Genomic DNA, 12,616 nt, shown 5'->3' with positions numbered 1-12,616 from the left:
TTTGCCTAGGAATATTTTATTGGTGGATTTTATGAGTAATTATAGTTGTTAGATGATTTTTCTAGCATTGGATAGTTTTTGAAAAATTAAGTATATAGAAAGGACGTGGGACCCACTAGTGCGGAAAGTTCGGAAAAATTCGGCCAATAAGGTTAGATTCCGGATACTGTGTAAAATGTATCGGGTGTTAATGGATAAGTAGAGGAGTGTGAAGTGATTGATGTGAGAGGTGAACAAATGATAGAAATGCATTAATGAGTGTGACAAGTGTCACAATATGATTGGTTGGACTTTATGGTTTACTATTCACATTTTTGACTTTTGACCCAAATTAGTTAATATCTCCAAAAATTCACAAAATTCACCATTTTCTTACCTTGTGTTGGCCGGCCCTCTCTCTTGCAAGAAGGAAGAAAGTTCATCAAATTTCAAGCTTCCATCTCACTCAATCTTCCACAAACAAGAGCTTAGACTAGATTTCACTCCATAAAAACCTTTCTTCTAGTGCTAATAAGTGTATTAGTGAAGTTGATTTGAAGAGCTAAGGTGTCCACAATCCCTATCTCTCTTGATTTCTTGGTAAGTGATGCTTGAACACCCTACTACATCTAATGATGCTTATGTTTGGCTTAGAAGTGGCTAAAGTGATGGATTATATGATTTATTTCTTGGTTTGGCTTGATTTGGTGAAGTTTTTTATTTTATGAGGAATTTTCTGGTTTCATATGATCTTGATGGTGTGGTTGTTTTTGATGGTTGGTAATAAGGGGCTTTGACTCTAGTAGGTGTGAATTGTTGATAAATGCAATCAATTTTGAATTTGGAAGAATTTCTGGAAAATTAGGGTTCTTGGTTGAACATTCTGTCCGAAATTTTAGGTCATAGATAGAGGCTGAATTGGACTTTTCTCAAAACATGAACGTTGTAGGTATTGATGAGTTTGAAGTGCCTGCAAAATTTCAGGGAATTTGGAGTAGTGTAGGGTGAGTTATGCCGTTTTTACTGTTGCTGTTTTTGGTGAACAGAATGTGCGAACTGCGATAGTAATTGTCTGTTTTGACTGGAATTGATTTGGATTTTGTTGTTGGTGTCTTCTGATGAAATGTAGCTTGATGTCTTATCTTTCATATTCCTTTGGAATCAATGCATTTGGACCTGTATAGACTGAATTGGACTGATTATAGTTTTGTGGGATTTGGGAACCTGCAATTACGGTTCTGGGTTAGTTTTCTGCATTTTTGACCTAGTTGTGCTAGGATTTGGACTGAGTGGCCTTCTACATTGTTGTAGCCCTGTCTTTTAGCTTCGTGATGGTGGGTCTTACACCCTCATCCGATGAGCGTAGCGCATTTTGTGCCATTACCGCATTTGGAAGCCAAAAACTATTTTTTTTGTAAGGTCACATTAGTGCATTGCTGAAATTTCTGGTTTGCTATGATGCCTGATTATGCATATGAAACCCTATTGGGTTATAATTGGCTTGGATTTGTGACTCGTTATCGAGTCTTATGGTATTTGTTTACATATTCTAGGGCGTGACGTTAGTGCACGACGTACTAGGGACGACGGTGCATGAAACCTCACTTGCTTAAGTGGTGAGTATACTACTCACTTGGATTTATAATGTGGCTTTGCTATAGGTGATTGTGATGCCTTGAAGGCTTGTTTGGCTATTGGAAATGATTAGGGTGAGGGTGTACTTGACCGCCCTCAGTCCTTTTATGCTTGTGAACGACTGTGTACTGTTTTACTGTCTTACTGTACTGCTATATGAATGACTGTACTGATATTGTTTGGGTGTCGGTTGGACGAGTATCTAACGACCCTACTGTACTACTGAGCTCAACCCCGTTGGGAGTCACTCGAATCGAGCCGGCGAGGGCTTGGTCGTGAAAATTGACTCGCCACGGGGACTGAAATGGGAATCTTGTGGTAATGAGACCCTTGGTTCCGGTGTACTCGAGTATCACCTAAAGTTACTGCTTGGAGTGCGGGCCCGGTTGGGGAATGTTGGGTGGAAGGAATGGAAGTGAAGAGAGGTCTACGGTTTGGTACTTTTAATATTGACGGAGGGTCAATTGAGTTAGATCAAGCATGTAGCGTGGAAATGGGCTCTTGAGAGCCGACCGTATCCTTTTCCCAAATTGTTTTGCTTATTATTTGAATATTTGCAATGAACGGTTATGTTTAAGTGATCTTGGCTGATTGTGTGATAGTTGCTCACTGAGCTTTAGCTCACACCATTCCATTTGTTTTCCTTACAGGAAAATAATCACTTTTGGAAGCTCATACTTGTTGGTTGCCAAATTGAGCCATGTATACGTCTATTTTGAATAGCTCTTTGCATGAAACCCTAATGTGTATTGGGTTCATCTTTTGATTGGCAAACCGAACTTTGTATGCCTATGATGAATAGCTTTTGACATGCTGATGTAGTTGTAAATGTTGAATTGCGATGTATTAAGGTTTGGTGGGATCTCGGATTCCACTATTCCGGGCACTATTCATCGTTTTCATTTTTCTTATTATTTTGTTATTTTGGTTCTTGTGGCTTGTTCGAGCGCGCTTTTACTTTCCCGAAACGTTTTAGATCGCGTGAACTGATCCGTAGTCCTGGCGAGAGCTGGGCAGGCGGCCCGTTGACCCCTCTGGTTCGCCTTAGGGGAAAATGGGGCCGTTACAAATCTGATTTCCTTTAGCTTCCAAGAGAAGGTGAAATAAGTGGTGGAAATTCACCCAAAAGTCAACTCTCATTAGGAGCCGTTTGGCGCGATTGCGGCTCGATTCTCTCGCGCGTTTGGTTCACTAGTGCACTAAACCTCCAATACATTTATATTTGTATAAGTATTATTCACTCTTAATTGTCCCGAAATAAGGGTCTAAAGTCCCTCAAATAAAGTCGCGCGTGTGAAAACGCGTACCGTCAATTTTAACGCTATAACGCGAAACTTCCGAGAAATTCTTGTAACGATTGCACTACTAACTATCACTTGAGTATTTACTCATAAGATTACCTATTTTAGGACCGTAGTACAAGTCTCCAATATTCCAAGCTTATTGTGCTACTACGCGGATAAAATCTCCAAGTACTATTCACTATTTTTACTAAACGCACTCCAGGAAATTAATTTTTAGAACGAGTCACTTTAAAAAATATAATGAAGTTATATTACCATATATTTAGGTCTAATAAGACTAGAAAATATTCCTCGTGGCAAAAATCCAATTAAATAATTTATTAAGCCATAAATTAGGCATAAAATAATAGTTTTTACGAGTAGACGAGCTTAGGCAGATGGTCGGCGCTCAGGGTGAGCGGATTGCCGAGCTCGAGGAGGTGCTGGAGGGTGAGGTAGCCACATCTGCAGTGGTTAATGAGGAGCTTCAGAATACTAGGGCTCGACTTACTAGGCTAGGACGGGATGTCCGTAACCGGGCTTTCGAGATCCTGGCTGATGCTACTAGATTGGTTGAGGACGCTACTGAGGTGATTCCTGATGAGGAGGAGGAGGATCCCGAGGAGGAGGTTCCTCCTGATAGCCCCGCTGAGGACTCTCACCTACGAACACCGCCTCAACTCTGGAGTACTCAGGCACAAGAATCCGAAATAAGACAATTCACCTCTCGAGCTGGCTAGTCCCAAGAGTAAATCATCAAAAATCGAAATTCCTACCAGACGTACCTATCTATGGTCCTCACATACCACAGGAAAATTTAAAGCCTATAACATTCACAATTCAGAGCTTAGGCTCAAACGAGCACTTAATCCTTCATACCTATCCACCACTTAGTCCAGGCTCGCTCCGCGCAGAGACCACGCGAAGCAGGCTCTGATACCAACTGTGACAGCCCCACCTCACCTTAAGGCGAACCAAAGGATTCGGTGGACCGCCTGCCCAGCTCTCACCAGGACTAACGGTTCAGATTAGAGCGATCGAATACGTTCCGGACCGTACAACGCGCATAGACAAGTCAAAATCCCAGAATAAAACAAAACGAAATTGGAGTCGGCCATGAATAGGAACCGACATGGGGCTGGGCAAGCCGCTTGGGAAATTCTTGTGTAACATCACTTGCATTATCTTATGAAGCCATTGCCTAGGACCAAGAGTCAAATCTGTCCTTGTGTGGAGCAAAGAGGAGGGGGGGCCGAATTGTTTGTTTGTTGAGGGAGAGTAAGGGACGAAAATTTAGGGGGTAAGGATCGGCTTTAAGAAGAGGAAATTCTGGAAAAAAATTAGAGGTGGGAAGTTACCAAATCTGGACAATTTTTTTAGGAAGTTCTAGCCGACTTTGAGAGGGATTTAAGAAGAGGAAATTCTGGAATTTTGGAGGATAGTTTCGGGCAGAATAGGAAGCTACCAAAATCTGTTTTGCACTTGGTTGACCAGCCGACTTTAGGAAAGGCATAAGGAAAAGGAAATCTGGAAATTTTTGGAAATAACCCTGATTTGGTATAGCCGATTTTGAGGAAGGTTAAGGGGTACGAAATCTGGAAATTTTTTGGTAACAATTCTGATTTGGTTAGCCGACTTTAAGGAATTTTCCAAATAAATCCAACACCTAACTTGGTTCCCAAAATCAATTAGGAAATTAAGTAAACACTTAGGACACTCCATCATTGTACTTGGACATTCCATTCATTGTACTTGTACTTGAGCTTTCCGTTTCTACTCTTGCTTCTTGTTCCTTTGGTACAATTGGATACTATTTGATTAAGGTTTGATTGAACGTCTTTGAGAAAATTTCTGATTTCTTCAAAGGAAACAATCAAGTGGCTTGAGAAGTGAGTTGGTGAGAGCATTAGAGTGACAAAAAAACACTTGAGTGAAAACACGAGAGGAGTGAAACACTTCAGGGAGCAAGCGAGTCATTTTCTACTAACAATTTGTCAAGTTTTGCAGGTTTCACCATGTCTCAGGAAAATGAACTTACCATTGCTCAGTTATCACGTAAAATGGACGATATGTGGAAGGAAATGCAGAGGAGATTTGACCAAAGGCTGGAAACAATCCATGAGCAGATTGATCAACTAAGTTCATCTAGGGTTTCTTCTAGGAAATCTAGGGGAAAATCCACCCTGGAGGAATCTAGTGATTCCAATGCCGATTCGGAACATGAGGCATTCGAGCAAAGAAGACCGAGGAGAAACACAAGAGCCATTGGTGATGCGACCAAAGGGATTAAGATGAAGATTCCTCCATTCCAAGGCAAATCTGATCCGGATACGTACCTTGAATGGGAAAGTCGAGTGGAGCTAGTATTCGATTGTAATGACTACACCGATGCACAAAAATTGAGACTTGCCGTGGTAGAATTCACCGACTATGCCATAGTCTGGTGGGAACAAGTGGTTACAAGCAGGAGAAGGTGTGGAGAACCACCTATAACCACTTGGACTGAGCTCAAGAGACTGATGAAGAAGCGATTTGTACCAAGTCACTACCATAGAGACTTGTACCAAAAACTTCAAACCTTGACACAAGGTCAACGCTCAGTTGAGGACTACTACAAGGACATGGAAATCTCCATGTTGAGAGCTGATATTCAAGAAGATCGAGAGGCTACAATGGCAAGATTTCTCAGTGGACTGAGGGTTGAAATAGCCGATCAACTGGAGCTTCAATACTATGTGGAGATAGAAGATATGGTGGAGAAGGCTATCAAGATTGAGCAAAGGCTCAAGAGGAGGGGTACAACCAGAAATTATAACCCTCATCCACCAACGTTTACTCGACCATTCCAGCCTAGAAGGGAAGAGAGAGGTCCGAATGCTTGGAACACTCCAAAACCCAAGCACGACCAAGGGTCAAGCTCACGGCCACCTTTTACCAAAACCGACTCCAAGGTTGTTTCCAAGCCAACAATTGAAACTTCAAAACCTAGGAATCGTGACACCAAATGTTGGAGGTGTCAAGGAGTTGGGCATATTGCAAGTCAATGTCCAAACCCAAGGACCATGCTTGTCCTACCAAATGGAGACAGTGTCACTGATGATGAAGAGGAGGATTACAAAGACATGCCTCCCTTGGTTGAAGAGGAAGATGAGATAGAGGAAGTTCCAACTCAAGACAAAGTTGGATTGGTAGCAAGAAGGGCACTAGCTACTCAAGCTAGTAAAGATGAGCTTCAACATGACAACATCTTTTACACTAGGTGCCATGTGACCAACAAGGTATGCAGCTTGGTGATTGACCCCGGAAGTTGCACTAATGTTGCTAGTGCATTGATGGTGGAGAAACTAAACTTGCCAACTAGTGAGCACCCCCGTCTCTACAAGCTTCAGTGGTTAAACAACAGTGGAGAGGTACGTGTTCATAAACAAGTTTTGGTTACTTTTCGCATTGGTAGGTATGAAGATGATGTTATGTGTGATGTAGTACCAATGCAAGCTGCACATATACTCTTAGGGCGTCCTTGGCAATTTGACAAAAGGGTCACTTTTGATGGTTTCTTGAACAAATACTCTTTCATACATAATTGTAAAAAGATTACACTTGCACCTCTTACACCTCAACAAGTGCATGAGGATCAAGTTAGTCTACAAAAAGAGTATGACTTGCATACCACCACCAAGAAGGACAACGCCAAAGCTAAGAAATTAGTATTGGCCGACCCTTCTTCAAGCAAGTTGGATCACTCTCATTCGGCCTTAGAGCCCACACAGGAGAGAAAACCCAGCATGCTTGCCAAGGTGAAAGATGTGAGACAGGCCTTGCATTCTAATCAGGTTTTATTTATTTTATTTGGCAAGGAATCCTTACTCACTAATGCTCTTGATGCTTCTTTGCCTAGTGTTATTACTAACCTCTTACAGGAGTATCAAGACATCTTTCCTGAGGATATACCTAATGGATTGCCTCCATTAAGGGGAATTGAACATCAAATTGATTTCATTCCTGGATCTTCCCTTCCAAACAAGGCACCATATAGGACCAATCCTGAGGAAACCAAGGAGCAACAACGACAAGTGGAGGAGTTGCTTAGTAAGGGTTGGATTAAAGAGAGTCTAAGCCCTTGTGCTGTACCAGTTCTACTTGTTCCAAAGAAAGATGGAGGATGGAGAATGTGCACTGATTGTAGGGCAATTAATGCCATCACGGTAAAGTACCGCCATCCCATACCTCGTTTGGATGACATGCTTGATGAATTACATGGTGCAATCATTTTTACTAAGATTTATTTGAAAAGTGGTTACCATCAAATTCGCATGAAAGAAGGAGATGAATGGAAAACTGCATTTAAGACAAAACATGGACTTTTTGAGTGGTTGGTCATGCCTTTTGGGCTAACCAATGCACCAAGTACTTTTATGAGACTCATGAATCATGTTTTACGTTCTTTCATTGGTAAATTTGTGGTCGTTTACTTTGATGACATTTTGATCTATAGTAAGAGTCTAGATGAGCATGTTGTGCATTTACAAATGGTCCTAGATGCACTTCGCAAGGCGAGCCTCTACGCTAACCTTAAGAAGTGTACCTTTGGCACAAATCAATTGGTTTTCCTAGGCTATGTTGTAAGTGAGCAGGGAATTCATGTTGATCAAGACAAGGTGAAGGCTATTAGTGAATGGCCAACACCTACCACTGTAAGTGAGGTGAGAAGTTTCCATGGCTTGGCAAGCTTCTATAGGCGTTTTGTCAAGGATTTTAGCACAATTGCTGCCCCACTTACGTCAATTGTCAAGAAAGATGTGCAATTTCATTGGGGAGAGGAACAAGCTAAGTCTTTCCAATTACTTAAACACAAGCTCACACATGCACCTGTTCTTAGTTTACCTAATTTTGACAAAGCTTTTGAAGTAGAGTGTGATGCTTCTGGTATAGGTATTGGCGCTGTTTTACTTCAAGAGGGCCGCCCAGTTGCCTACTTTAGCGAGAAGTTGAATGGAGCTGCTCTAAACTACTCAACCTATGATAAGGAACTAATGGCCTTAGTGCGAGCTCTACAAACATGGCAACATTACCTTCGCCCTCGCGAGTTTGTCTTGCACACAGATCATGAGTCGCTCAAGCATATCAAGTCCCAAGACAAGTTGAGTAAGCGACATGCACGATGGATTACCTTCATTGACAGTTTTACCTTTGTGATCAAATACAAGACAGGTAAGACGAATGTAGTGGCTGATGCACTCTCGCGAAGACACACACTTATCACTACATTAGATGCTAAGTTGCTTGGTTTTGAATTCCTTAAAGAACTTTATGCAAAGTTCCGCAAATCATCCCAACTTGGTGTTCGTCTAGATCCGTCGCACATCACTTTTTCCATCAGTTATCTACCCCATGCCTTGGTTTCCCACAAAATTCACAAGTTTCGTGAGGAGTTCACTCTTGGCCTCCTTGTGAGGCAGTCCCTGGGTACCCTTGTCCACCTTGTGCTCCCTTTTAATGGGGCTCCTGTCGAGCCCCATTTTTTAAAAAAATAAATAAATGGCGAGTTTAGAAAAATGGTTTTTGATTCAATTTTTTATTGGAAAATGAATTTTTGATTTAAAAAGAAAATGACAAACATGGGTCTAAATGTGACTTGAAAATGCGACGATTTGACCCAAAATATAGCTTAAAAAGGGTTTTTAAATGAAAAATGGAATCGCCACTTGGTATAGAGTTAAGGTGTACCAAGTCACCTAAAAATGAATTTTTAAAGAAAAAATAGAAAAACCCCTTTTAAACGACTCCAAATCTACGTAAATCAAAGAAAAAGGTTCGGGAGTCACATTTGAAGAAAGGGAAGGCAAGGACGAAGTCCAAGGCACCCTCTCAACCTAGCCAAGGCTAGTTGCGCGATTTAGTCAAAGATTTTCTTATTTTACCCTTAAGATTTATCACATTTTGATGCACTATATGAATGCAAGCCCTAAACCTAAGGGGGCATCGGGGGGCAAAATTTCTCTTCAAAGCTCGAATGGTACCAATCACATTAATTGTGACGCCCAATAATGACTCTTTGGAGAGGTCACGAATAATGCAAAAATATGAGACTCCAAGAAAAGAAAAGGGATAAAATAATTATAGAAATATATATGTCTTAAAGGAGTGCATTATGTCGGGTACGGGGGACTAATGTTCGTGACTCAATTTTCCCTTTAATAGAGGGAATACGAGCGTGTTAAGGCTAGAAAGCCAAACTCGTCCATATCCCATATCCAAGGAGTGTTTCCTAGTCTAATCAAGCAAATGTACTAACCTAGGTCTAGTGCTTAGATGAAATGCAGGTCTAATGTCATGTCTCATACAAAGGGGTAAGTAATATGCCTATATAAGGGAAAATACGAGAGAAGGGATAGACATATATAAGGAAAGTGTCATGCAACATGGTGAAAGAGGCCCTAGAAAGTAAAGATATGCATGAGATGAAGTGATTTTATCACACAATCATGATCTAACGCGCGAAGGGCTCCTAAGGATCTAGCGTTGGACTGGCCCATATTTCCACTTTCTCACTAGCGTTGGACCAATGAGAAATCGAACAAAGAGCCACAACTAGCATTGGACTAGTGCGGATTCGGGAACGGCGGCCACAACTAGCGTTGGACTAGCGTGGTGACGACATTCATTTATTACAACCAAATAAATCATGTAAGACCTAATAAAAGCATATAAACACATAAATCACATATAGCACATAACACACGAGCATGATATCTAGATGCAAGATCCTAAGAAAGCAGTAACACATAGCACATAGACATGCAAAACACACCTAAGGCAAGTAAAACAAATAAAGCCCTAACTATTACATTCGGGGGAAGCCTACTACAATCCAAGAGGGGAAATGAAAATAAATAAAATAAAATAAACCTAACTATTACAACTTGGCACTTAAATGCCTTTTAAATAACCAAAATGAAGCTAAAATAAATATACGAAATTAAGACGACTAAAGCGAATAAATAAATAAAATGAAAACACTCAAAAGGCATGCAATTAAACACATAAATCACATAGGCACACATACGGTCAAATAAAGTAAAAATAAGGGATAGAGTGTACCTCCCTTGAGTTGGGATGCTAATGACACGAATTTATTTATTTACCCTCCAAAATAACAAAAAGGGTCAAGGTATCACTTTAATTAACAATTAAGTAACATGAAACGAAAATTAAACACAAAGATAAAAATTAAACACGAAATAAAAATTAATCATGATAGGAAAACACTTAATAAATCATCTATGTTAAAGAAATTAAGGCAAACAAAAACCAAATTGAAATAATCGAAAATTCTAAAATGAGGTATTAAAATTAGTGACTCAAAATGGGATCTATCAAAAGTAAGTGCTAAACTTCTTAAAAAAAGAATGGAAAACAATTTATTAGAATTAAACGATAAAATTAGCTAAGATCTTAATCAAACGGAAATCAAAACTATAAGTTCTTCCAAAAACTATTAAACTTTCTTATTTCATCCTAAAATTCATAAAAAGTCTATCCACGAATCAAATGAAAACATACCAAGGAAAACTAACATGCTAAAGGGATAAAATTGAGGAAATTTTCCAATCTCATGAGCCAAATGGGATTATAGGAAACTAGGGAGGCTAGAGAGCAAATTTTCTGGAAATTGTTCATGCAAAATGCATGTAAATGTAACGAGGGAGCCTTCTGCAACAAAAGCCATTCAACAACTGTTGAAACTTTCTGCAATTTTCGGCTTCCATTCACACAGGAAAACAGCCATGAACACGAAATCAAATGAAACATGCAAGCCTGTCAACTAATTCCACAAGACTCAACCCAACACAAATCATACAATGACATAAGATCAAGGATTCAGGATCCCTTCTCTCCAACAGATTCGCAAAGACCGAAAAAGCATCTTTTGTTGCTTCTACTAAATTCTAGCATGTTGGGTTCAATTTCTGGTGGATTCTTGGATTCAATCCAAATATAACTAATGGCCAAACCAACAAATTTAGATCAAAACAACAAGATTATCCAGTAATCTTCCCATTTTTCAACCACACAGTCTTATTTTTATGCATGAAAAACTGAGAGAGAGAGCATGCGGCAATTTGGAAATTTTTCGGCCACTTGAGTTTTCATTCCCAGAAACCACAGAAAACTTGCAGCCCAACATTCATTAGATTTATCATAAGCACATAATGGAACATGCAATCAAGGGAGACTAGGAAGAAGAAAACTGGCCAGTTGAAATGCATTCATACATTTCTTGCTGCAATTTCATTTCCAAACGCAGATTCCAATCCAAATGCACAACTTTGATCTAAACTTTATCCCCTAGACATCAAAACTCTAAACGAAGCAACCAAATACATAACTTCAACATCCAAACAAGCAAAAAAACATAGACGGAAATGATGCAAATTCTTGGAAACTTATAGACACCAAATTTTTAAGGTATTTTGTTTACTATTATTTTTATTCTTAATTAATTTCATTTACTTTTAGTCTTTTATTTTTAAGTCATTTTAAGTCGTTTAATTAAACTTTAATCATTTAACCATTTAATTGTTATTTTGTTTGTTTCGATTCTAGGTTTTTGAAAAAGAAAAAAAAAAGAAGAAAGAAGAAGGAAAAGAAAAAAAAGAAAAATCAATCGAAGGGACAAGAATAAGACACATAAGCCTACTTTGGGGTTTGAAATCTTGGCCTTTCAAGTTAGGTTTAGTCCTTTGAGATGCCTTTAAAATGCCAAAGAGCCGCAAGCCAAAAGGAAGGGGGGGAACGATCTAAATTTTTAGGAGGAAAGGAAAAATGACCGACGAAGAAATGAAACAGTGAAGAAAAGAGAGGACTTTGCGGCTGAGAAAGAAAAACAGAGTGACGGAGGGAGAGCCGCAATCCGCTGCCTGCGAAATCTCACCGAACAAGAGTGATTCATCGGAGGCTAAAACAGAAGCAAAGAAAGATTAGAGGGAAAGGCTTCGGCAACAGAAAAACAAAGAGCTACGGGAAAGACCTGGAACTTTTGAAGGCTTTCGGGGATTAAGAAAAACAGAGGGAAAGGAAACAGAGGAGGCGGCGAACAAAAAGGGGACTGGGAAAAAGCACAGGGGGAATGAGGAGTTTGGGAGGCTGCGGGGGGAAAGGAACGAAACAAAAGAGAGCAAAGAGAAGGCAGGAAAGAAACAGAGGGAGAATCAGAAAGAGTAGACGGTGGGGCTGAGTAGAAACAAAAGAGGAAAAAACAGAGGGGGGAAGCTTCGTGGGGACGGAGGAAGGCGAAATCCTTTTCCCTGGGCAAAACCCTCAACAAAGAGCCAGAAGAAATCCTCTGTTCTCAACCCCACATCACCGCCGCCATCGATGAGTTAGAAGAGATTAAACAACCTCTGGCCGTTGCCATTTCGAACAAATCAACGCCGTCAGCCTCTGCCACCGCCAGCCCTCATCTGCCGCTGCTACTCTCCACCTCTGCCGCCACTTTTCAACCGTCGACCACCACCAGCACCGCCGCCGTCCAGCTTCGATTCAACTTCAGAAACCGAGAGCCCTGTAAGTTTTCTCTTAAAATTTCAGTTCTTCTTAAGTTTCTGAAATGGGTTTGCCGTGACATTTTTTTAGTGCAAATCTCCTGTTAATTAGCCTAAATTTTTGAATACATATGCTTGTGGGCTGATTGGACTGAATTTCCTGGGGTTGCTGAC

General features: G+C 40.3%; 1 protein-coding gene across 1 annotated transcript; it reads left to right on the top strand.

Moving 5' to 3' along the window:
* The first annotated feature begins 4,957 nt into the window (after nucleotides 1-4,957).
* LOC113704574 (uncharacterized) lies at nucleotides 4,958-12,122 on the top strand. Its single transcript, XM_072060970.1, has 4 exons — nucleotides 4,958-6,307; nucleotides 6,818-7,157; nucleotides 7,830-8,108; nucleotides 11,944-12,122. The coding sequence occupies exons 1-4, from the start codon at nucleotides 4,958-4,960 to the stop codon at nucleotides 12,120-12,122; spliced, it is 2,148 nt and encodes a 715-aa protein (XP_071917071.1).
* The last annotated feature ends 494 nt before the right edge of the window (nucleotides 12,123-12,616 follow it).

This window comes from Coffea arabica, chromosome 8e (genome assembly GCF_036785885.1).
Source record: "Coffea arabica cultivar ET-39 chromosome 8e, Coffea Arabica ET-39 HiFi, whole genome shotgun sequence".
Lineage (NCBI taxonomy): Eukaryota > Viridiplantae > Streptophyta > Magnoliopsida > Gentianales > Rubiaceae > Coffea > Coffea arabica.
Note: the sequence above shows the minus strand (reverse complement) of the source record. Positions and strands in the feature narration are given on the sequence as shown.